At 39.7% G+C, this 27,556-nt stretch overlaps 1 protein-coding gene across 1 annotated transcript; it reads left to right on the forward strand.

Annotated features, from left to right (window-relative positions):
• The first annotated feature begins 668 nt into the window (after positions 1 to 668).
• opn4xa (opsin 4xa) lies at positions 669 to 27,304 on the forward strand. The gene is made up of 10 exons (XM_018671205.2): positions 669 to 750; positions 18,776 to 18,911; positions 22,687 to 22,820; positions 23,073 to 23,276; positions 23,366 to 23,537; positions 24,637 to 24,798; positions 25,051 to 25,158; positions 25,243 to 25,417; positions 25,803 to 25,946; positions 26,079 to 27,304. Exons 2-10 carry the CDS (start codon positions 18,778 to 18,780, stop codon positions 26,490 to 26,492), a joined length of 1,647 nt encoding a protein of 548 aa, XP_018526721.1. The 5' UTR covers positions 669 to 750; positions 18,776 to 18,777; the 3' UTR covers positions 26,493 to 27,304.
• The last annotated feature ends 252 nt before the right edge of the window (positions 27,305 to 27,556 follow it).

Consider the following 27,556-nt stretch of genomic DNA (forward strand, 5'->3'; position numbering starts at 1 on the left):
TTGTCAATACATGTTTTCTTTCAAGCATCGCCCTACCCATCCTTAAAGAATCCACAAGGTACTGAGCCAAGTCCTCATTGTATGGATTCTTTTCAGTCATGTTCTCACATGGTTTCATTGTATTGACTGACAGCTATTAATGTTTCATTTATCATGACACAACCTTCTGAATCCATATAAGTTGTTTTTGTTTGCAACTTGATGGTATCTTAGCCAGACTTCTACCATCTCCCTACTTTCACTGAGCTTAATTATTTTTACATAATGACACAAATCTGACTTAAATAAGCTCAGGTTCAAGTACAGTACAGTCTCAGTATAGCTGCACTGGTGGCATTCCCCTGTCATTGTCCTGCTGTTCAAAGGACTATATCCCCTTAAAATCCCTCTCCCACTCTATAATGGGACATTATGTCTTTAAATAGAAATGCTCTAATGTACACAGGTGGCAGTTTTAATATTACTGTCTTGTTAAACATGGTTTAATATGCTGTTTCCTTTAAAAAAACAAAGATGGTCTCATGTCAGGAAAGTTCCAGACATAACTTGTCAAAAATCATGTTGACTGAAGTAAGAACTTTTACTTCTGATATTGAGATGTGACTCTGATGTACTGTGTGTATAAGCTGCTCTGTCACAACTGAAACTGAGCCTGGTCCCTGTGATTTAGGTGTTGTGGCGATCCTTCACATCAGCGGTCATAATTCTCCCCCTGCCCTCTTGATTGCTGAATCATCACACCAGTTCAGGGTAAGTTGAAAACAAAGTGGACACAGTGCACCACAGCTACATTTGTAACACCATCACTCCACTTGTTTCTATAATTGAAATCAAAATGTTGTTTTTAATGCGGTTTAATATAATATAAAACTGTTCTGAAACGGGCACTCTGTGATGTTTCCCTGCCAGTGCATGCTGGGATAGCCTCCAGGCTCCCATTAGTCTGAACAGGAATAAGCAGGTAAAGAGAATGAATGAAAGGAAATCAGTGCTTATATAAACAAGCTCAAATGCATGAATGTAATTTGAACAGGCGCACAGTCAATTATAATAAAAGACTGAGTCATTTGAAGGCAGAGCCAGTGCTGTCAGTGCTCTGTGCAGTTCTTTAAGGTTATTTTAAGTTCATTGGGAGAGTTTTAGTTCAAGCAGAACCAAGAAAGTTATGTTATGTAGATCTGATCTGATCTTACATTTACAATCAGATCAAAAAAAAAAAATCTTATTATTTATGTGCTTAATGTTAATTCATGTTAATGTACAATGCTGGCTATATATCAAACATATTAGAATGTGAAAAAATGTAATATTTCCAATAAGATAGTGATAATACAACATCTGCTGTCACATTCGAATGGCAAATGTATGAAATTACAATATATTGCAGTATATGCTAAGCATCATTATATATACATTTATACATATATTTTAAAATAACATTATACATTATAGCTGAAACAATTAGTCAATTAAGCAAAATGTTTCAAATTCACTGGCTCTAGCTTCTAATATCCCAATTACATTCAGCCTCATCTCTGTGACAGTAGATGTATCTTACATACTTATTGGGGATGAGATCCCAAAAGTCAGTGATGGATCATTTACACTGGTCCATTGACTCATACCCTGTGACAGTTTCTTCTTTATGACACCATGAAATATGTTACATTAATGACTGGTTGACTACACATAGGAAATACATTTACATGTCACTGCATATGACATCTCACGCTAGCGTAGGACACAGCCTGCTCAGAGATATGGCCAGACAGAGGCTGTATTGTTTGGTGATATCTGCAGCAGCGTCACCAAAGTGACTCCTCTGTGACCCTCCTCTGTCTCATACAGACAGAGTTGTGAAGATAATGGTCACTGAAAATAGAACAATCTTAGAGAGTTCCTTTATGTGAGAGCGCTGCACAGTTTTGGGGGGTGGGGGTGGGGGGGTCATAAATCCCCTGAGCTGAATACTTGAGTGACTATAATAAATATTAATTTGTTTGGAGGAGAAACATGAGTAAGCCGAACGAATCACCACCACATGGGGTGTGAGGAAGAGACTCGTCACTCCCACAGAAGAGCTCTCTTTTCATTATTTGTGCCACTGGATGGGACAGGCACCTCAATTTTTGATATCAGGACTCTCGCTGACAGGCTCTCAGATGGAAATGACTCCCCATGGAGTTTATATGAACATATAACAACACTCACACAAACAACCCACATCGCTGCAGCTGTTTTAGTTTAATATAGAATTGTAAAAAAATAATGTGAAACAAATGTCACACATGGCCAATCATTATTCTTTCCCCAGACATTTCTGAGTATGCTGTCTCCTTGTGCGTATTATATCCCTTGATAATGATTTGTTTTGTTTAAATCATTGTCTATTTAAGGTCATAGTGATATGATAACAACTGGCAACCTGTTCATGGTTATGTTAATGTGTTCCGCCTCTTGATTCTATGAGTCACTGTTGCATGTAATAAAAGTGGGACATCTGTAGGCTTGTTTAACATATTTCATTCCAACTTTTAACGACGTCTTCTTTGATGGATTGCATCACACAATGCACAAAGACGATGCAATAAATATGACTCGGCGAACAAATCAACAGACAAACAACAAACTGACATATTCATTTAAAGCATTATTGTGGTTTGGATGATTAGTGTTTAGAAATTTTTGTCTGACACACAAACACAACTTGAACATGGGTAAGAAGAATACAACTTCATCAGTAGTTTGCAAGTCAGTTTTATAAAAAAAATTTTTTAAAAATATTGTGTTATAAGGCCCAGTTACAAAAACAGAATAATGGATGGGTGCATGCTGGGTTATCTCCTCTAAGCTTAATGTTTCTGTTGAGGACTGGGTCAGATTAATACAGCATGCATGGTGCAGGTTGGTGGTATTGGTGTGGGACATCTTTTGCTTGCACGTGTTAGGCCAAGTACCAAGTGAGCATCATTTTAAATACAACACATGGACATGTTTTGTTAATTGACAAAGTTCACTATGTTTTTATGGAGAAAAATCCAGCTGGATAATAACTTTGTCATGAGCACACATCGTGTCAAAACTAGCTCTTGGAAAAAGACAGTGACTTTACTGTATACCAACACTCTGCACAGTTTCCTGTAGGAACTCTATGTGGTTATTGTAGCTACTGAGTAAAATTAGACCGTGACCCACATGAAACATTTCCAGCATCTTGCTGGACTCCTGCTTGAAGGAGAACAAAAAAAAAAACAAACCAGATGTACTGCATTGAACGGGTAAATGGTACATGTGGTGGAAAACAGTCAATTCCTCGTGCCGGGTTGTGTGTAGTTGATTTTGTTTAGGATTTTAGTATTTGACAGTTGCGGAATGTAAATAAGTGCATTCACTCAATCAGAAGTGCCGGTTGCCTGCCAACCAGCAGCTCAGCTGTCAGCGGGCACCGAGCCCTTGGCACGGAGATGGAGAGACAGAGAGCAGGTAGTCAGGGCAGATACTGAAGGATTCACATAGCTTTCAGCTGATCCATTAGGACATGCTACAATTCAGCTCTGGCCCGCTGCCAAATGCCCAGCCATTGTGGCACTCGTTACAGTATTTCCATCTGTTTCGCTCATTGCTCAGACATTTTGTGAGTATTTGTTGGCATCATTCACACATAGATATATGAAGTATGTGCTAGCATGAGTATGTCTCTGTGTGTCTAACTGTGTGCGCGCGTGTGTGCGAGTGTGTGTAAATGAGATCACTTGGTACTATCAAAGTGCAGCAGGACTATGACACTCTTATAAATAGAAGGGAGGAAGTAAGGAAGGTTAAATCTCTCAGACACAGATACTAAAAGTGTAGGGTGAGCCATTTAAAAACCCACATGTCCTTTCAGACCCATTTCACTATATATATTTACATTATGTTCATTTTGTGGTGCACTCCTTTTATACAGTGCGGATGGTGGAGTGATGTAACCATAGTAACTCAGCTTTTTAGTCAACGACATGATCTGATTTGAAAAGTTAAAATAAATATCAAAGAAGTTTGCTTTCCTCTTTGTGTAAAATCTACATGAAGGTTTAGCCTATTAATACACAGCCTGCTATAGCTGCGTGCTGTGTGAACAGCTTATTATTGGTCAAGGGTGAATTATCACCCCATGAGCAAATGGGAATGCAGTAACCTCTGTCCTGTGGACCAGTGGCTTTATTGGGTCGAGTGGAGGAGAAAGCTGCAATAAGTTAAGTTATTGATGTGTGAGCATTTACAACAATGCCCCCTTCTTGTTTTTTTGACTATTCACAAATACTAATGCAGGACTTAGGGAATATTTCTCCCTGAGTAGAAGAATGCTGCAGTGAAATAGATGAACTCTATGAGATGCACTTGGGATGTCCTGGCTACTGCCCAAATCCTGAAAACCTCCGGCGGCTGTGTTCAGCTGTCAGAAGTTTGGTCTGAAAAAATTTTCAGACCAAATTTTCAGAGGAAATGAATATATGTATTGTATATTGTATGGTGGACTATATGTCCAAATGTGCACACATGACACTACACCTACAAACACAGCACGGGTGTCTGTGGTTAAACTGATAAAGTTGCTTGATTCTTTCCCTTCACCGTCGACAGCCTGTAATGCTGACTGCTGATATCTACCTGCCGTGACTTTGACCCCTGACTTTCATCAGCTGTCAGCGGTGCCCCTCATCCAAGAGGGGACGTGGGATACCAGTGCTCCTCCCCGAGGTGGCACAGTGTCAGACTCTATGCTGGCTTTACAGTTTTTAGCATTCAAAGAGAGTCCGCTGGGGGCCTCCTACTACTGTGTTACTAAACAAACAAGGCCGGCTAAGTGCTGATCACAACCACTGGGCAAAGACGAAAAGCTCCCCGGGGAGGAGGCACGATTACGTTGCTTGTTGTCCATTTGCTTTATGTATCTGTATCAGTTTACAGATTTGAACTGAGCTATTTTGATTGTAACCTCTAGTCTTCAAGGCTGCTTGCCGGGCAGCTTTGCTAAAAGTGTGGTGCACGAAGCCAGGTCTTGACTTTCACAAAGCTTCCTTGTCTCCAATGTAACAAGGTCACACTAATTGGAGGAGGAAGTGTTGAGGATGTCTCTGGGAACGAGCGGTAGGGTTAGAGAGTGATAGTGGAGAGGGTCAGATCCTGTTTCTGCTCTGGTTCCCTGTTCTAATCCAGCCTGGTATGTGTTGGGATCAGAGCAGGTCCCTTTCACTGCAGCCATCCGGTGGTTGCGCAGTGGGACTTGCTAAGTCCGTTATTTCCTCTGCTGCTGAAGAAAGCACCAGACGACAGTCTGGCACAGGCTCGCTGCGGGGAGCCAGGTTCACTGAAGGAAACTTAAAATGAAGTGACCCAACATAAAGCGTCCCACAGTCCACTTCAGGTCTTAACCCCTGAGAAACATGGCACTGGACAGCTGTGTGTTCCCCTTGATGTATTTATGTCAGTCGCTTGCATAAATACACTGTGACACATATGCATTCACACTCATACGTGTGGACCTGTGTGTAAGTGTGCACGCTCACTCAGGCACTGTAACACACACACACACACACACAGACATACAGTGACACACAGACACACACACACTGAGGCATAAGCACACACATATCATGCTCCCTGTCAGTAATACCCAGGGGATATTATATCTCTCTCAGCAGACTGGACAGTTGATCAGAGCAGCATGACCACGTGGTTGCTTTGATGTAAATCACGTAGCGCAGTCACCTTGAGAACTGCTTGAATTGTAAATATGAAATAGGACTCTTGCTCTTAGATTAATCACTTGATACATGGGCTCACACCTCTTCTTTTGTTTTTTTGTGAAATGATTCTGTGATGATTCTACTCATTAATAGGGTGTTGTTAATGCTAATCTGTGATACATTGGTTTAAAGAGTGCCCATTCTAAGTTGTGTATCACTAGAATAGCAACATGAAACACAGATATCATTGTAAGCATAATTTTTGGGATTGTAATACTCACAAACCCATTACAATCTGGTTATTTTTGGCCAGGTGCTGGTTTAAAGTAACTATTTCCAATTAATAGATTGCTTCCAGCACTCCAGGAAGAAGTTGTAATCCTGCATTGTACTGAAAGGTTTGCAAACATGCAGTTACACATACTCATGCTCCAGTGCTGCAAGCTGACTTCACACAAATACACCCCTCCATGTGTCGATTGTGAGTCTCACACTGCTAGGGTTAGAAGTTCAGGTTTTTAACTGGGGGCCACCCATGTTAAAATGTATGAACTCCTGTTGCTGCCATGCGGTCGAAATCCATTAAGGACAGATGTGGGCGAAAGGGAGGTGAACTTTTCCAGCCCTGAGAAATATGACTCATGATTATGCTGAACAGGATGTGGTGTTTCCCTGTGTTTCATTATTCATTACTATTAAATTGCATTACCGCTCCAACACTTTAGTATAGCAGGAGTATTAGCGCACATTGTTACTCTATCATACCATAGACAAACACTTCTCACTTGTTCTTGTAATGAAAAGAGGGGTGTATCAAATGAGTTGGCAACCTTGAACTTTGTTACCTGAATAGTACATAACAAGTGGCTTGCAATAACAAACGGAATGGAGCTTACATGGAGACAATTGGATGTAATGCCATGATAATCTAATCAGTTCACATGGGAGTAGAGGTTATGGGAAAGTAGACGTGCAGTGTTAAATTACTTCCAAGGACAAATGAATTAGTGACAGCTACTGAGTGTATAGGTGGATCCTTAGATCCCACATTAAAACAGATGTAATTAAACATCAGATATTAACTAATTAAACAGCATATTTAACCGTGGTGAATATTGTATCTTTCTAAAAAGAGAACAAACATGCTCCAAGATAAACCCCTTTAATACTTACACTGACTCCCTTTAAAGGACCTCACATTAATCTGTATATATTTTAGTCACAGTGGTGAACCTTACAGGGATTACCGACAACACTGTTGAGTGTGAACTGCTGATTAAGAACAGACAATTAGGAAGCAGGGTGCTGGGATAATCACATATGTTATCATCTTTATCAGAATATGGAGGTCAGGTTTATTTGGTAATCACAGAGGTGCTCAGCTCCAAGGCTAAGGGCAGTGTATAGCAAACAAGAAAGTGAGTCATTCAGGGCGGAGAGAAAATTTCAGACTCTTTTCATTTGTTGTTTTGAGTCTGCCTGAGACATACACTTTGGTTCATAGGTCAAGGTTCAGGTGTCAGATGTTGAATTGCTCTGGGCATGCTTTTGTCTCAGCCTCTAAAAGAGAATGTTTTTGACCAAAAAAAAAAAAAAAGTCAAGTTCATAAAACACATTTGAATGCAAGCTGAGGAATTTAAAGAGGCCTAAACAATCCATAAAATAGTTCAACTATAATTTCTTCTTCATCAAATCAAAGCTAAGGGCGGTGATGAGCGATCAGTTTTCTTAGAAGCTGGTGAGACACATGACAACATATGAACTTTATCATGACTGTAACAAGATAATATGGCCTCATATCACACATCACTCCCATTCCGAGACACTTTATCAGTTTAAGCCTGAGTCTGAAAACACTACAGCTGTCTTTTTGACCTGTGACAGGCGGTCTGACTGCAGGTTAGGATGCTCAGTCGGTTCATGTTACTAACAATTGGCATGTGCGAGTTTGTGTGTAGAATCACCAGCAACAACGCTGACGCGCTGAAACAGCTGAGAACACTATGGATGAACAACAGCCTCATGAATGGATGTGACAGATAGATATATAGCTGTATGTATGGCCAGACTGATGATAGATAGATAGCCTGATAGTTACATATAAACATACTTAGATATCAAAGTGAATGCTACAATATAGCAGACTGTATAATGCTAAAAAGTAATATAATTCAGTGAATGTAAAAGGTTTCAAAATGCAATACAAGTTCAGTGTTGGCACCCTTTGTGGTAAATTACAGGTCAGCTGAGGGGTCAATTATCCAACTCTTAGTGAGGATCAACACACTCATACATTCCTTCAGAACTGTTTTTCTGTTCTTTAAAAAATACTATTTTCACCGGGGGGACAAGGCCACAAAGGGCAAGGCTTTGGAAAGAGACGACTATCGTATTTCCAATACATTTCTTCTGAGAACAGAAGAACTTTGGTACCTGTCGCAAGCCTAAAACAGAGAGGTGTCAAAAGCGAAACACGATCGGCATATCTGACAAAGGGGAAACTGCTGTGAGGGATCAGTTCAGAGAGAGAGAGAGAGACACACAGACAGACCCGGGTCCCCACAGCAGATGGGAGCTTTATCGTTATGGCTGGAGGGGAAGGGGGTGGGTGGTTGGTGGTGATGCGTGGGGGAGACCACAAAAAAGGTTGGCGACGCGGCTGGTCTGTGACACATGTCCCGCCATGGAGGGGGATTTTTTACTCACCTGGCCTTTGGTGTGTCATCGTGTTACCAGACCTGTCATGAGCCTCCACCAGGTCCGCCTGTGCTGTATTGTTCTGTACCGCGTGTGGACAAGGGAATAATAGAGGATGGATAATGAAAAAGAGAGTAAGTTAGGCAGTGGGAGTGAGCCGCAGTTTGGGCCTATTGTTGGTGCTGTATCTTTTTTTTTTTTTTAAACAGTAGTAAAGTGAGGGATAAAGCTGATCAAAGGGATGTATATGATTGCTCTGGTGGGTGTTCAGAGTCATTAGCTGGTAGGGCAGTGAGAGTGAATAGAGTGGGTGGTTGGGGGGGGGGGTTGAGGTGCCACATGTAGGAGGAACAAATGACGGTGCAGATGATGAAGCTCATTGACAGTGATATCATACTTCATCACGTAGATCTTGAAAAGACGCACCTGAGGACTGAATGCCACACCTGGACTGTGTTTTTATATCACCTGATGTCAGTTGCCATCTGTCTCATTCAGAGTAGCTGCACACTAAATCTCCCACTTGTATGTGGGACATCAAGACATTTCATAGCTTTAATGACAACTTTGTTGTGCTTTCACACAGTGCCAGAGAAAGCGAGAGAAAGAGGGAGAGAGAGAGAGTATGTGATGATCTGAGTAGAAGAGAGTGTCTTAGTCATAACACACCCCAGATGTGCTTAAGCCCAAAATAAGCAACAGCTAAAGCCAGTTTTACTGTGTTGAGTCCTATTTACACTGATGTAAAGGCAAGCATTTACTTGCACTGCGTAGAAAGTTGTGCATCCTCAGAATTAAACAGATCAAACAACGGAGGTGGAAACACAAGACAGCTGACCAGATACACTGCAAAAATCAAAACAAATGGAAACCATAATACACATAATTTACAAAGAGCTGCGTATACTTCAGCTCTGAATATGACGATGTTTTGACTGAGGTATTTACAATATAAACAAACTCTGTAACGAGGAAGGATATAAAAGTCACACTTAGAAACATGAGCCACTCAGAGCTCAGAAATGAGTAACACAGTCCCAAAGACCTCCACGTCAAATACCTTTGTAATGGAGCTGTTTTTCTAAAAAGGACCATGCACACACAGACACACACACACACATATGCACATGTATTTGTGCGTGTGTGCACTATATAAGTGGACCTTGAGGTTCTTTACAGGGAGAGTGAGAGAGTTGTATGCCAGCCTGCTAGAGGTGCTGCGAGATCAAGAACAGTCCACCCCCAGGTGGTAAAGCTAAGCTTTCAGGGGTGAGAGGTCACAGACACCGGAGTGGTCACACACGTGTCAGAACACTATTTACAACTGGAGAGGCCCACCTCAGACCACCTACTTCTACCACAATACTGTACATCTGTAGGAGGTGCCGTGCCTCAGGATCCACTAGGTGGTGATAAAGCTCCATATACGCTATGTGTTTATCAGGACATCCTGACACAAATGACTCTTATCATCAGTCAGGTGATAGTGTATCTGTAATATGTCTGAACTCTGATCTTCTGCTATGTAATCGGAAAACCATGAGGAGTTGAGAAAACACACAGACATCCTTTTACTGCAGAAATGAAACCACAAGTGTAGTTGGATACAGGTTCAAATGCATAAGTGGCCATGCATGTGTGTGCATAACTATGTCCTTAATTTGACACGGCTCCATAACCTTTGGGCTCTTGTTCAAGGTCGCAAGGAAGTGCAGGTCAGAGTCGGAGCGTGGCTAACAGTATTGGAATGCATAGTGGTTGTCTCCAGCAATGAGGCAGACTTACTAAATTTATTATTCAAATATTTAAAATAGAACAAAACTCTATATGCAATGTGAGAGCATCATCTCTCATTGCAGCGCCGTGAATATCTTTCAATCCCTGATCTGTGTCCAATCATCATACACAATTACACTCGTCAAAGTCTTCCAGTGCCATGTTCGGTTAAAGAACTTGCTGCAAGCTACAGCCACATGCAGAGTAGATGACTCACATGGAGCTTATATAAATGCCAACATGACAGAACAGCCTTTAAAAAAAGTTTAGCACTTATTATAACAAATAAAATTGACTAAATGTAAAACCTGTACAGTGGGTAATAAGTGCAGCAGAGGTTCAGCTGAAATTAAAAAGACAACCACTGGATCGATAAACATTCATAATATACAGTTGTAAATAATTATCAGATTTACTGATAACTAATGATATTTTTAAACTGTATATAACAGTAATTAATAAAATTGCACTATAGTGGAGAAAAAAAGAAAAAAATCATCATCCATCTGCTATATGTCACATTTAAGTGTTGAGTTAATCATTGTGTTGTCCAATTACCCTCAAATATAAATCAGATAGATAATTATTTTCAGTGGTTTATAGGCACTATGTAAACACCCTGTGTCCTGCTGGAACTCATTTACTGTGACTTGAAAACCTTAAAATACAACCAAGTACTCTGCCGGATATAAAATGGTTTGAATAAGAAGGCTAGTTTATCAGCACAAACAAAATAAACTATTCCAAATGTATGGAGCCCACACTCCAGACAGGGACCAGAGTGATGTTTGCACAATATCAGAAATGGAAATGTTCCTCTGTTGCTGGGGATGCGTGCGTGAGAGTTAGAGCATTTTAATGTCTCCTACCTAGGATGAAAACTCAACATGGTGCCCTCTGGTGGTTATGAGCAAATGTCCGAGGAAAGTGGGTGACCTGAAATGTAATGCAACATGAGATTAGATACATACAGCAATGGACTTACTGGTATTTTTTAATATCTCAGTGGAAGTGTTTGTTAATGTTGAGATGGAAAATAGATAATTATTAGTGCTGAACTTGCCAGTCTGTGATGTGATATAACCAAATGACAAAACCTGAAGGTATCAGCTGTACAATGACAGTTTGTGATAACTACTTTAGTCTCACACACTTGCCTACACATAAACACAAAAATACATTCACTATTAAACTCTACTGAAAATGAGAGAAGATAAGGACATATTTAAGTTTGACAATGTAACATAGTATGTAACATTAGTATTAGAGTAGGTGTGATGGTGAAGAAGAAGAAGCTCTGGTACTGATGGTTGTAGTGGCCTGCAAGAGGGACAAGTGGGTCACAGTGCATGTTATTTGGTATAATAACATCATACAGAGGTGCAAGTAGAGCAGGGTTGTGGAGGTCTTGGTACAAATAAATCTGTGTGAAACAATACAACAGTGCTAGGGAACAGGAAGTGAAAGAGGACGTGGAGCACATGCATCACAGAGAGGAAACAGCAAGGTGTGTCACAAACCTTTTAAACTATGAAGGAATAATGCGTGAACTGCAAAAGTGTGAGGTGAAGGAAGCTTAGTGTTTGGCATCTTGATTCATTACTGGAGCAACCGCTGATGTGCCGTCATCACCTCAGCTTCACCACGCATATCCTCTGGGTATCACGACTTACAAGTCTTCAACATATTGTATCAGACTAATTTAGTCTCGTCAACAGCTGATACAGGAACAGTTTACAAAATATTTTTCCACATTATAATTGTTGTTGAACAGACTTGTTTTAGACCTGTTTCAACAAAACTGCACATTTTTAAGCCCAGTTGTGGGTTTGTTGGACATCATTGCTGCATTGTTAAAATATTAATCTGGGAACTATAGCATTCTCCTGAGCCATATGATCTTTTATGTAAATGCCACAGCAAACCAGCAGCCATGATTATTTAATGTCTCAGTAAAGGTCTATCACGGCCTCTGACACAGTTCATTGTGTCACTGAGGTAAGCTTTATTGATAATCTCTCATTCCTGTGAGTTGCTGTGCCACTTGCTATAACTAAATCTGTAGTAATCCATACAGACAGGTCTGCAGGAGCCTTTAATATAAGTGAGTAGTTGATCCTCTGTGCCATTAGATAATACTCTTCTCCTAATGACGGCCCTAGATTCAGAGTGCGCCACCATCTTCTGCCTCACTGCTGCAGCTGACATTCTTATGTAATGTAAAAAAAAATAATCAATATAAAGGGTATTAAAAATGAACAATAGCATACTGTGAAGGTGACTAGTCATTTATTTACCATTTGTCACCTGTTGGGATGCTGAATGGGAATTAACCGATCGCGCCTGTTCGTGGAGTTGACTATGTACAGAAGGTCAGCTGACAGCTGAACAGCTCACATGCTGAACAGCTTGCTTAGACTTCAGAAATGCCTCCTGTGGACATTTGAACCGTATTCTTAGACCACATCTCCCGAAGTCAGAGGCAATTCTTAAATGTCACACCTTGTCAGCATATTGACACACTGACTGGGAGACTGACCTCTGGTGCCTGGAAGCAATGCCCAAGGAAGGACTATTAACCTAAAATAAATTAAAATGTGATCTAGTTCCTGAAGGGAGTGTCCAGGGCTACAAGATGCACTTCACCCCCACCAACTGTGTTAATGTTCGTTAAAAATCTGACTAAATGAATTTCATCACTTGGACTATGCCCAGGGATAAAATCAAGAAGAATCTATGCCTCAAAACAGCTCCTCAGGAAGAGGGAATGGGTAGACCCACCTAATATTTCACATTTGAAATATTATGGTCATTAGTAAAAAAGATTTTGAATGCTAATCCCAGTATGTGTCAACCAAATGCAGTTATATGTGACTGTTTTTCATCATTGAGACACTCTTTATCCACACTGTTCTCTCAGATCTATACCTGTGCATTATGTGACCTTGTATATATGCTGATGGCCCCACAGATTCTTATTCTGTAGACCACTGCTCATCCCTAAAACCCCTTAAGGCCAGACTAATTCTCAAGTCCAAGCTTTTTTATTGAAACCTATTTTGCAGGATGCATTTGTCCTTTTCACACCTTACAAGAAGTGACAGAGGTGACAGACCGTTTTGACAGTAATTGGATGGTTGATTGTTGTGCTGGGATCACTTTAGGCAAAAGAAGCAAGACAGACAGTACTCTTACCCACTCTTCTAGCATGACTAAAACAACTGACATAAGTATCTACTACTGTGGAGCCACCGCAGCTCTTGTGGAGCCACCAGCATCATCATCCTACTTAACTGTGATGAGCCATTTGCCACAATCGCTTCTCTCTGGTCCACACGGGGATATCCTTACATCCTCAACTCATTAATTGCACTGTCTTTGTCCAGGCTATGGAAAAAATCAGACAAAGTGGCATTATGACAGAATTGCCTACACAATTCTGTCCTGTGACCACAAGCATGTCAGCATTTACTGTATTTATAATGGGTAAAATGTCATCCATTACGTAGCTGTAATAATATGCTTCCTCTATGCATAATGCAATGCAACAGCATAAAATTACCATAAGAATTACTAGAGTCAAGTTAACACCTGTCTGAGTGTGTCAAGGAAAACCAAATGTCACAGGTTTCAGTGAGGTCATGTTGGTCTTGTTGGGTTGTTGTGCTGGATTGCATTAAATTACTTGTTTATTGCACTTGAATTCATCCTCTGTACATGCTTCCGCTGGAAGAATTTCGGGTTTCCTTTTCTGATGAAATATACAGAATTACTGAAAGCTCTCTTTGTCTGAGCTACATACAGAAAACAGTTAAGCCTTGTACCCAGTGAATCAGCTGGTCATCACAATCTTGTTGTTTGACCCAGTAAACAATTGGACAAGACCCAATAAACTACACATGACCTAGAAAATGAATCAACAAAATAACTAATATCTGCCTCCCTGCGATACTATGTCATAATTCATTACAGTGTAGCTAACTGGATGGAAGGGAGTCTGTGTTGATAGGTCTGTTTCCCTTGGAAGTGCAGTGATCCGTAAGTGTAAAGGCTTATCCTCCCCTTGCTAGATGGTATCCAGGCTGAATCTTCACAGAGAAAGCCCGTTTTATAAGTCACCCCATCTTCTGACCTGTCTTGAACCCGTGCACACCTGCCCAGGAGCCACAACAGTCAAACAGGGAGGCCAGATTTCAGTGCTGAAAACAGAGGCGGGGGCAATATTAAGGGCCAGAGGAGGTGCTGCCTGCTCAGTTGTGCATGAGATGATAAACATTGGGAGGCTTTTGCCTGAGTGCTTTTCTCAAGATTCTCCTTACACAAGGATGAACAAGAACAAGTCTCATACTATGTAAAAGGATTGGTGCCTTTTAAGAAACCGCAAGCCGCAATTCTCAAAGCTCCCAATTGGATGCAGGGGCTGTGCCACTTTCTCACCTCACATGTAATCAGCAACAACATCTGGTGCTTACATACAATTGTGCCACTGGTAATCGGCATTAGGTAGACAGAAATCAATACTCGTGAAAACTGTTTTGCAGAACGCAAAATTTGATCCATTAGGGAAAGCTGTGATGGTTAAACACGCAATTTGTGTTTCAAAAATATTTCTCTAATAAAGCACATTCTTCTTTGAAGAGCATTTACAAGAGTTTTGGGTTTTATAAGTTCTTACCCAAAATGTCTTTAATGGGATTAGACCAGACTCTTACCACCTTCCCACACACACACACACACACAAAAAAAAAAAAACAGTAACGCACACACAGCTCCTTGCACACGCACACACACGCACCACACACTGGCTTGATCGATGCATTGTGCCATATGAGAGCTGTGTGTGATGGGTAGCCAGCAGGGGGATGGGTCAATGTGCTGCTGCTCGCTTTCTAGCTGCCTTTCTGTGTATTCTCATATTCTCTCAAGCTCTGATAGCAGCAGCTTACTACTGCTGCTCTGTGTGAGAGAGTCTCCATGTAACTCAGGGATTAGAGAAGCAGTCATCAGTCTTATCTATTTAAACCGTCAGCGTGGTGGATTGTTCACCAGTTTTTACATGCTGTACAGCCTCAGTGTCTCTGATCCTCTTTACCACTCCACTCTGCAAACACAGAGGTGCCCTGGAGAGGGAGAGGGGCTTCACAGTCTGAATAAGGTAAAGTAATATGGAGTGACTTTTTAAGTTTTGACTAGTGATTAATTTGACTTGATGGGAACCTGTTTCTGTGCTTTTGCTGTTGTATACTCATATGTAAACCATAGCATGTTTTAGAGTAAATCTGTTATAAAAACAATAGTATGGAACACATTATCTAAGAAAAAAAAGAATCATTCAATTCAAGAATGTATTTCATGTAATAATTTCTACCTTGGGTTATTCAAAACTAAGCATCTGCAGAAACTTCAGGGGTTTCCAAATTCTTGCAAAAATATTTTTTGTTTCAACTTAATTGTTGCACCAGTTTCATGCTTGTGTCTTATTAAGGGAAGATTCCTTGACAAATGCAGTGCAAGAACTTTAATTACAAACCGACCGGTCTCATAAAATGGAAGATCTCTGATAAACACACTTGTTGATTCAAACCATGCTCACCAGTGCACTTGCACCAAGAGATCTGCAGTTTTATTTTAACATTTTTTTTTAAAATTGCATGTATTTTGATATCAACTTAGTGGTTTTTATAAATTTAAATAATTTACTTCAAACAGTACATGGAGCAGACAGGGCATGCTCTCCTCTATGAAAGCTTGTCCACTGTCCATTTGCTTTCCATGAACATGACCTTCATATTCGCAATTTTTGAATGAACATGAGTGCATTCAGTGCCCCTGTCCCAGCTATGACACGTTCGCTAAAGACAGTAAAAAGGGTACATGTCAGCTTTAGTGTAAACACAGCAGCACCTTGTCAGATCTTTACTTGATTTATGTGACTTTAGCCTTGCATACTGAGACAATGCTCTGATGCCCAGTGAAGGGAAGTAAGAGGTGATTGAGGGTTCCTCTGACGCACAAGACTTCACTGAGCACAGCAAGAGCTCCCTGTGTGGACCTGGCACACTGTATACTCACGTGTATTCCCCTCATTGTGCTGTAATATAGACATATATCCTTATGTATTTATTGTTTTACACCACACCAGATAATGCTGCACTATCAATTTGCAGAATTTAGTTTAATTCATGTTTTAATAGTAGTACATGCTGTATATAATATTCTTTTTAATGCAATATAACACAATATACACACAGCAACATGCTTCTCACGTACATGTATTGTGCGTCAGATTCACCACTGCTCTGCTGGATTAAGTACAGTATAATCACTCAGCCTAATTTTGGATCAGGGTGCACTGAGTCAACAGCTGACACGATTTATATCATGCTTTTGTTCTCGAACAAACAAATTATTAATGTGATACATGACAGATGTTTTACAGCATCTTCTGAAATTGATGTGGCAGAGAGCATTGTGCTGCACTGGCACCTAAGTCATTTCTATAATGCAAATCAGAGGCAGACAGGAAGTGGTTTACATAGGATAAATGCTGTTAATATTACGTGACTCAATGTGCACTCCTGATTCCATCACATTAACAAAACATAGAAATCCTCTTATAGTCACAGCTGAGCAATGGCCACAGGGAACAGGAAAGTCCATACAGCCATTTTCATTATCACAAATGCCTTCACTTAATCACCTCTTTATTTAATATTTCTCAGTCATTTACAGCACAGCAATTGTTGGCCATTTGTATCAGATTAAAAACTTGCTAGAGCACTTCTACAATAGATGTCTGACCTGTCACACTGCCATTCATTTTTAAATGCTATGTGTCATTTGCTGGCTGTCCTAAGAATTACCTCATAAAAACTGTTAAAGCACATCAGTTCAATAACACTAAGTGAGGATCTCCTCCATGGCTGGCCATGGCCGTGGCTGCTTCACTGCTCTTCAACTCTTATCGTGATTAATACTCAGCCATCCCATTTTACAGTTTGCAAGGGTTAATAATTGATGTTAAAAGGCACAGACTGTTATAATCCTTCCAATTCTATAAGCTATAACACATGTAACCCATTTAAAAGAGAACCCCAGGAAAATGTCAAATCACTTCTAATCTGTTCATGTCATGTCGGTGTATTAGATGGACTAGAAGACCTTCTAGGGGGCATTTCAGTCCAGAAAAATGCAGTGTGGAGTTGAAAGTTTTTGGAACAGTAATGAATTTTGCGTCAGGCATTGAGGAAGAAAAAAATGCAATAGTAGACACTGTAGATTTTTCTTGTCATTTGTGCAAAGGTAGAAGACTTGAACTGAGAAGCTTAAACGGGGACTAAATCAGAAAGAAAAAGAGATCTGGAGGCAGATGTGTAAAAGATTAGTGACTAAAATTCTGAACACACTGACAGTGAGATGCATATGTATTCTTTTTGTCATATATGTTAATCTCAGTCATTGTGGGAGCATGTCCATGAGCTGCATTTCCACTCCCATGGTTGGTCACAGAGATATGTAGGCATGCCATCAACCCTTTGCAGTTAGGTGTGTAACAATTCTCCAAATCCATGGTTCAAGTTGTACCTTGATTTTTTTGGCTTGTTTTTGTGGAACCAAAATGTTCCCACATATACATATAATTACCTCTGCCTACTCCACCATTCACTGTTAAGGAAAAGAACGTATGATTTTATAGATTATTATATATAAATGGCTATAAAGTCAGGGGATCACCGAAATTGATATGATTTTGGGCCATTGCTGCCTGTACAGAATTTCAAAAATAATTAATTCAGTAGTTGTTGAGAAATTTTAGTCTGAACCTCCCAACAGACTGACATTACCACACAAAGAACCATGCCTTTAACAAGACTACCTAGCTTAAAATATGGCGAGATAGACAGTCCGTTAAAGTCCAACCAAACCAGACCAAATGGACATACAGTGGTGTAATCAGAAGAACAGCCACGGACTTTCCCTCAAAACTCAGAGATTCTCTGTTACAGTGTCTCACAGTAACCCCCAAACCCCAAAAGTTCCCGTTTGAAAACTCAACAAAGTTCACAGCTGAGTTTCAAAACATCAGCAGTGAGCTGGGAGGAAATGTGGGGATTTCCTTCGATTTCCTAAAGGGAAATAGTGGATATGTTCAAAATATGAGCACTGAACTGGTACATTTCCAAAGCACAAAACAAACACACACAAAACAATAACTGACGTTATCAAAAATTAAAAGATGAATTTAAAGATGTTGAGTTCTAATGTAATGTAAAAACTATTAACATAATGTAATGAGCAACCTGACTCAACTGATCAAAATGCTGACAGGGAGAATGTGAAGGGATGGTAAAGATGCAGCGTTGCAGACTATACCATCACAATTTTACTTATTTTGCCCCCCAGACATTTAAGTTGCTCATCATCATAAAAAACTCTTACATAATGCTTGAGAGTTTAGTGGGTCAGGGGGGGAGTGAAGAAGATCGGGTTTGCATGAAAGCCACTTGGTTCTACTCTGCACGAACAAAGACCCACTGATGCTGAACATGTGTGCGCATGTTTGTTGTCACAGAAATGGACGTGGATCACGGATTCTATCGGCAGGTGGATGTCCAGGACCACGCTCACTACATCGTTGCCTTCTTTGTCTTGGTGATTGGAACAGTAGGTGTTACTGGGAACGCCTTGGTCATGTATGCCTTTTTCTGGTAAGTGACTTTCCTTAGGGAAGGATGATGGTGAAGAATGTGTCTGTCTATTGTCCTTCATTTTAAATTACTAGCCTATTTTTATGTCTCTTTGTTAATGTAAAAATGTATGTAATTTTGTAACATTTAAAAAAAAATAATCAGTATTATTCATTTCACACTGCATCCTCCTCCCAGGCCTCATTACAGCCTTTGGTTGTTATTGGAGAAACTAGTCTGAGAAAAAGTGCCAAATGATTAAAGTAAGCAGTATTGTTTGTATTAGCCCCTTCATTATTTTCACTTCAGCCGTGATAATTCTACAATTCTGATTTCACGCAAAGCCTTATTTTGATTGTGTCTCCCACAACATTAGTCACACATTGAGTTGGGTTGCTGAGTCCGGATAATGGAACAAATATCAGGAAAAAGAGATAGAAACAGGAACGATGGCCACTGTTGACTTTGAGTTATTTAAAAAAAAAAAAAAAAGTCATTATTTTGCTCTTGCTGGTAACTTCTGTCTACTACTGTGACTAAGTACCAGTACATAATGGTGTTTTTTGGTTTTTCTACCAGACACTTTTCTCTTTCTACAGATTAAGCTTGAGTAGATCTTCAAGTTAAGCATATTAGACATTAGCTGGCCTTGTGAATAAATGCTAATGTTTATATTATTCCACAAGGCATTAATAAATATCAAATACATTACTCTGTCATTTCAATTTAATGTATCCATGTTTCGCTATTTAATGCAGCTAATGAATAGTTACCAGGAGCATTTAAATTGAATATACACATCACACATACCTATTTAGTAATACATAAAGTTCAACATGTAATTAATAAAGGTTTTATTCATAAATGATCAAATCTAGAAGAAGCTGTCTTTAAAATAATCTAAAATAAGAGCCTGTAATGGTGTTTAATTAGTCCCTCAAAAAATGAATGCATCTATATTTGACACTGGAACCAGCCTTCATTTAATTGATCACATTTCTGCACATGAGCTAGTTCTAAGAGCAAATTCTGAGAAGTCTCAAAGGCAGGATCAGTTGGACTGTGGGAGCACAGTGCTCTTCTGTCCAAGTTCTGCAGGAACTTTAAAACAAGTGATTTCACAGAAGATGTTTGCCTGAGGACTGTTTTGTGAATGAGTTAACACATTAAACAGTCCCTTCTGTGGCACATTACAATATCAAATAGTACATCTGAGACATCTGACAAAATATCTTAACTAGTGACTGTTAACTAAAAGTCATATATCAGGGCATATTTTTAGAGACTGGTAAAACAGTCTTGAAGTCAGCAGTTATACTTTCAACTCGGCACAGTACCCTCTGCAGTATTTGGGTGTTGCACAGATTCAGAGGCGCCGAATGGGGAAACAGTGTGTTCTTGCATTTTGAAGTACAAATGTCACAGGCGCAGGCAGGGAGGTCTTTACAGCAGCCTGCAGGCATTCAGTACCAGGAAGCAGCTTAGTGATTATCTGACTGCACTGGATAAATCAATGAGTGAGTTCAATAATTCAGTCAGCTATGTGCATATCTACATGCAGTCCCACGTCTAAATACCACATAGGCAAGCTTAAATCAGTTGGCAGGCAATCCAATCAACTACTGTATGTACCACTAAACACAGAACTGACGTCAGACAGTGGTCTATTGTCAACTAGACCAGAGGAAAAATGAGTGTGCAGGTAAAGCAGTCTTCTCATAAAGCCTGGTATACGTTCAATGCATCATGATGTAGTCTATGAATTATGTTCCCTGCCTCATCTTCCAATGAAAGAAGAGACCAAAAATAGTACTCACTGGCTTCCATACTTGGTACCAAAACCTGAGGAAGAAATCTGCCTGACTCTTGTCTGATGATGCTGCATCTGACCTATTTTTTGACATTGCTGGGAGCAACAGTTGGGTATTTACGTCTGAGTGAGGACACACGTGGAAAACACATCTGACAACCATAAATGTTTTAGAACAAATTCATGCATCTGGAGTGTATACCAGCAAGGTCAAGTGGAAATAGGATTTGTTTAGATAAATTAATGAACAACTATATCAAAATACATAAAGACTAATTGTATATTCTCTCAGCATAGACAATCCCATTTCATTGACTAAATTATAAACCTACAAAAACATATATACACATGCACACGCACACACACATACACACACATGCCTGTATGTATGTTACATATATGTACACTATGGCTACTCTTGGGTATATGGTATGCCAATGAAAGCAGTTAAGAACCAAGTGTTATACACAGTCCTGGGCCTGACATGTTTTCTGCATTAAGGCTCCAACCTCCAGTGATACACAGCTATCTCAGATGCCGCATCACTCGATCTCTACTCCAGTCGCACTTGTTCGGCGTACACCCACTCGCCTGTATGTAAACATACAAACACACTCCAACTTATCTATCAAGGCAGTGTTTACTCTTTTTGGTCCTTTTACAGTCAGTGGAGAAAACAAGGAGGACATTGCCCAAAGGCTGTCAGTAATAAATTGAGCTAATGTAACTATCGAAGTATATACTCAACTATGGCACTTTAATACTCATCTTAAATGTAGATATCCATGCATATGATTGTTTTCAATTCAGCTGGAACAAATATTCATCTGACATCTGTGTCTCTATACCTTTTATGTTGCACTAAATAATTATCATCTTATAAATGTGAACATAAAATGCTCACTGACACAGATTACACTGACACACAGATGAAAGACATCAAAGGCTGTTATAAATAGTTCATATAATGAAGTCTGCATTTAGAAAAGCTAGAACTAGATTTATGTGCTCATCAGATTTCATTAGTTCACCAAAATCACTATACACTGGCACTGTTTCTGGAAAGCTGTTTTGATGCGACAAAGGTTTTTAAATATGATTTAGAATTGCGATTTGCCAAAAAGCAATTGGAGGCGTGTGTGCAGTGAACTGTAGCATGCTAACAGAGGGTTATCAAGTACACACCATTACCATGCATTACACTACGACCATCTGTGCTCACCCACAGCCTTAGAACTGCCAACATCTGCTGTGGTCACCATATGGGCCACCAGTTCCAGACTCATTATTGTTAATAAAATGTGTACATGTAACTGTGTATCAGAGGTTTTATAAATAGCAACATATTCAGTTTGTACTGTGATAGCTAAGGCAGCCAGCTTTCCGTTAACTGATAGTTGAAGCCAATTTCACAGGAGGAATGGATTTTATGCGTATCTGAGCAATGTTTCCTAGACAGATTTTAGGGAGATTTGAGGGAGTTACAAGATTTTCCATCAGGGAAAATGCCTGAAACCTTTTCACTGCACACAAATGTGAGTGAATATACTGGTAATGCTGCTTTGATTGTTTTTTCCTCCAGGCATTTTGCTTTTGGTGTTCTCCTGTTGTCTTCCTAACAATGCATCTCAATTCTAAGGTCATTTGTAATTGGATTTTTGACCTCTGGTGATGAAGTGTCTGCTTCGACTGACTCTTCTTTGTTGTGGATGCTAATTAAGCAAGCAAATTGCTGCCACTGCCTTTGTGGACTGTTGCAGTGTAAAGACTAAAAGGCTTTGCTTGCACGAGGCAACGAGCGAGTTCACTGGAGAATCCACTGGTGTTGAATATGTGCTTGTATTCCTACATTTTATGTGCACAGAGCTCAACAACTGTCTCTGCTGCTGATGTTAGTCAATTCTGGAAACTTATCTTATATAATGAGAATCAATGTGGGCTCCTGAGCACTGTTGATTGAGACTTTTTAATCATTATGTCTTTCAGCAACAAGAAGTTACGGACTCCTCCTAACTTTTTCATCATGAATCTGGCAGTCAGTGACTTCCTCATGGCAATTACACAGTCACCCATCTTCTTTGTCAACTCTCTTTACAAGGGGTGGATTTTTGGTGAAACTGGTATTTTTTTTAAAACTTACATCCAATTATATTTTTTACAGTATACACATCCTTTATCTGTTAATATCTGTTTGTTTATATTTGGAGGTATGCATGAAATATAGTACCCATTAATGTTTGTGTCACTAAAATATAATAAATTGCAGGACATAGCAATTGCATTCACATCAAATAAAATCACCAGTAATTTGGAGTCTTGACCAATCACATTACTTATCAATAAAATGCTTCCTGCTTTGTTTTCTTCCACAGGGTGTAAAATATATGCTTTCTGTGGGGCTTTATTTGGAATCACCTCCATGATAAACCTCCTGGCCATCTCCGTAGACCGCTATATTGTTATCACCAAGCCTCTGCAGGCCATACAATGGACCTCAAAGAGACGCACTTGCTTCATTATAGGCCTGGTTTGGCTGTACTCATTAGCTTGGAGCCTTGCACCACTTTTGGGCTGGAGTAAGTGACTTATTCTCACTTATTCAAATCCTCACATTTTTATGCAACTATCCTCTTTCTATACCTTCTGTCATTTTTTTCCCCTCAAGGTTCGTATATACCAGAGGGCCTGATGACCTCATGCACGTGGGACTATGTGACATCTACTCCAGCCAATAAGAGTTATACTTTGATGTTATGCTGCTTTGTTTTCTTCATCCCTCTGGGAATTATATCCTACTGTTATCTGTGCATGTTCCTGGCAATCCGCCATGCAAGCAGGTGAATTAATTAACATAGGTGAATATGCAGAACTTACGCTCAAATATTTTAAATGCTACTTCTTAATAACTGAACAGCAAAACAGCATCATATCATTGAAGTGCTGACAATAGTTCCCCTCCACTGGCACTTTTCACATCAACAATGTGTCTCAATGTCTTTCTAAAGAGGCTTGAATTTCCTGAAATACAGTCTGTACCATTTGAGGTTATATATTGTGATGGGGCTCCTGTGTTGCTTTCATCTCCCTCTATTTCTTCTGTTTTCTCATTTCTCTTTGTGTATGCATGTAAATTTTCTCATTTCTTGCTTGTCCTTCAGTAGCTTTCCTTGGATGTAGCGACCTCTGTAGCTGTCACACATATACAAATCTACCCCTCAGCATATAAGAATGTAGCTGCTTCCATTTTAGGGGTAGGCTCCAAGGGCCCTTCAAAGGTATTATAAAGGGTCCACCAGATGAAGCCAAGACATCAGGTTTTTGATGTGTTCTGGAGGCCACATCCAAGCTACTGTGGAACTAACCTTTAGTCTTTTCCTCAAGGGCAACTTATCCATTTTCAGCTTTAGCTGTTAATTTTAATTTAATTCAATTCAATTCAATTCAATTCAATTCAATTCAATTCAATTCAATTCAATTCACCTCAATTCAATTAAATTCATTTCAATTCAGTTCAGTTCTTTATTGTCATTGCACTGTTGTGCAACAAACAACAAAGTGTAACTCCAAGTGTAAAATAACAGAACAAACACTTGGAGAGCAAAGCGCTGCATCCATGTCCGCCGCCATCTTGTATTTATTGTATGTTGTATTGTATTAAGGGAATGCCTGAACACAAAATTAGTTTTGGTCTTCATGAGCCTAGCATCACCATCCTGCTCTGTTTGATTAGGGTACATCACATTTCGTATTTAATCCTTGTATGTACACTCTTAATCCTGGTCAGAGAAGCAACGAGAAAAAAAGAAAATAAAAAAAATCAGAATCAGATGTACCCTGTGGTTGTTGCCTGTCTGCCCCATTTGTTATGTTGTCTGCTTTGCCCTGCTATGTTGTGCCTACAAAATAGTTTTTGTTCTTTCTCTTCTATCCTAACAGAGATGTGGAGAGGTTGGGGTCTCAGGTGAGGAAGTCAGCCCTGATCCAGCAACAGTCCATCAAGACTGAATGGAAGCTGGCCAAGATTGCCTTTGTGGTCATCATAGTGTTCGTGCTTTCCTGGTCGCCCTATGCATGTGTCACCCTCATCGCCTGGGCTGGGTAAATATACAGTATGACGAGGGCCCAGTATGATCCCTTGATAGTCTGACAGTATTACTTAACATAACATAAAACATAAAACATATAGGATGCTTGCTTGCACTCTGCAATTCATTTTTCCTTTAACCATGACTCATATTCCACCTCTGGAAGAATATCATTATATATGGCATGATAAAGTCACACTACAGTAACAGTATTGCCATAGGTGATGTACAGTTCTCCTCTTTACAAATGCTTTGAACCTTTCAGATATGGAAACATACTCAACCCCTACTCCAAAGCTGTCCCTGCTGTTATAGCCAAGGCATCAGCCATCTACAACCCTTTTATCTATGCCATCATTCACTCCAAATACAGGTGGGTGCAGCGATCCGACTAATTGGTAAGCTGAGCTTGAAAGGGATACAGAGTTATTATTGAGAGACTGCTATTTTTCTACAGGGATACTCTTGCAGAGAAGGTTCCCTGTCTACACTTCCTTGAGCAGGCCCCCAGGAGGGACTGCATATCAGTGTCACACAGCGAGTCCTCTTTCAGGGACTCAATGCTGAGCAGACAGTCATCAGTCTCCAAAACCAAGTTTCACAGAGTTTCCTCCATGTCTACGACAGACACAGTGAGTTTGACTTCTGCACTAGGCTTTTAAAGAATAGAGGCAAACACAGGTCAAGCAGCACCATCAATGGTATGCTTACAGAAAAAAGAAATGAAATGTACCTGATACGTCCATTTTAAGTGAACGCAACAGTGTCTGTTAGTTTTGAACCGTTTGGCCAGTAGAATCTAAAGTGGTATTATGTAATGTGTATTTTAGATTATTCTCTTTACACAGGGACTGTATAAATACATAACATTAACTTTGTTGCAGTATTTTTTTCAATTACCAACTCAAAAAGCCTTCACAGAAGCTGCAGTTTAGCAATAGCAGAGGTTCAAATGTGGAATGAGAAAAAAAAAAACAAAACAAAATATACATATATTCATGTGCATATCCCTTGTAGCAGGTTTGGAGTGACGTGGAGCTGGACCCTATTGACCAGAGCCACTGTGTGAGGTCGAGCTATTCCCTAGGAGCTCTGAGGGACAAAGAGTACAAGTCATTGACTAAGCAGATCAAGGGGAAGGGAAGCCATAGCCAGGAACAGGTAAGGTAGGTCCTCATTATACCTGTTTAATTTTTATGAACAACTTATCTCGAAGTCAAATACTTTAAAGGTATATCATCTTAGCACAAAAAGTGCCAATTATGCTTGTATTTCATTTCAATTCTGTTCTAGACTCCCATCCCCGAGCGAGGCTCTCTGAACAGATGTGACCACAACCTGTCACCTGAGTCTGTCAGTATGCCCTCAGCCTGGGGGAGGAGAAAGGAGGAGAGCCCTGAAAGCTGGAATAAACAGGAAGATAAGCAAGAAGAAGATGGTGAATGTGAACAGAGAGAGACATGGCAAGCACAGATGGAGGAACATGAGAAGGAATCACAGGTCCTCATCCAGTCGGACTCTCTGGACCGCTCTACCATCGTCAGACCCAAGTCACAGAAAGGACTTCTGCATGATGGCTACTGTGAGGAAGAGGAGAACACACAGAGCAGGCAGAGAGAACTGTTGCTCAGTTTAGAGTCTCTGGACTGTTCCGCTCAACTACTTGAGTCTGTGCAAAGATTTCTCTCCCCAACACCAGGAAGCTAAATGTCAAATATGTTTATTGTAACACAGCAGAGTAGACAGGTTTGTTTTTTGTTAAGGTAATGCTTTTAAGCAGCTGTAAAAACTTTTATTTCAACTGCTTAGCTATGCAGTGCAACCAAATATATTTGTGCAATCGCATACATAACTACACACAGAACTCATTATATATATGACACAATATAACAGCAGTATGTTTTGTAAGTTTCCGGCATAATCTGCTGTATAATGACTTCAGGCACTTTAGTGATTATGCATAAATACAATCAAATATTTTCTTTCACTGCAGCTACTTTGGGAACATTTTGTTTTACATTTCTGATAAAAGGAATTTTGTGAACCCAAGTGTGTGAACATTTCAGCCTACCAAACTTAGCAAGTCATAGAAAGATACTATCAAACTGTATCATAACCAATGATGACACATGATACAGTTTGATAACATAATTATCAATTCCAATTTTGAGTGCTGTGTGTTCTCAGGAACAGAACTGTTTCATGAACTTTTCATGAGGTTCTGAACAAATTTTTGCCAACAATCTTCTTGCAAAAACATTGTATCACACAACGACTTCTTATAATCATACCACACCATTAAATATAAAAGCCTGTGTGATTTCTTTTACTTCAATCTAAAGTGGAAAAAAAACATGAATAATTCTGTTTTACCCACTTCAGAGAAATGTGTCTTTACAACTTGCTGTTGCTATGAAATCAAAACAGTTTCTTCTTCCACACACTTTTGTCAATTTACCAGTGGTGCTATGAAGTGTTGTGGTTAACAACTTAGACAGAATAAACTTTGATATAAGGTGTTAAGTATAATTTTAACAGAGTCTGTGTATAATGTTTTTATGTGCATTATAAAGTCTGAATTATCAACATGGCCTTCCAGTAATATTAGCAGAAATTATTTATCAAATGTGACTGTCTGCAAAACAAATACAGCATGTTCTTAGAATTATTTGAAAATCCACTCAGAAGTGCTGTCAAGAAGCAGATGGGGGTGGATTTATTTTCTTCCAATTCTTTTTTTTACCCACCAAATCCTGTTTATTTCTTAATTG

This window comes from Lates calcarifer, linkage group LG9, assembly GCF_001640805.2.
Source record: "Lates calcarifer isolate ASB-BC8 linkage group LG9, TLL_Latcal_v3, whole genome shotgun sequence".
Taxonomy (NCBI): Eukaryota; Metazoa; Chordata; class Actinopteri; family Centropomidae; genus Lates; species Lates calcarifer.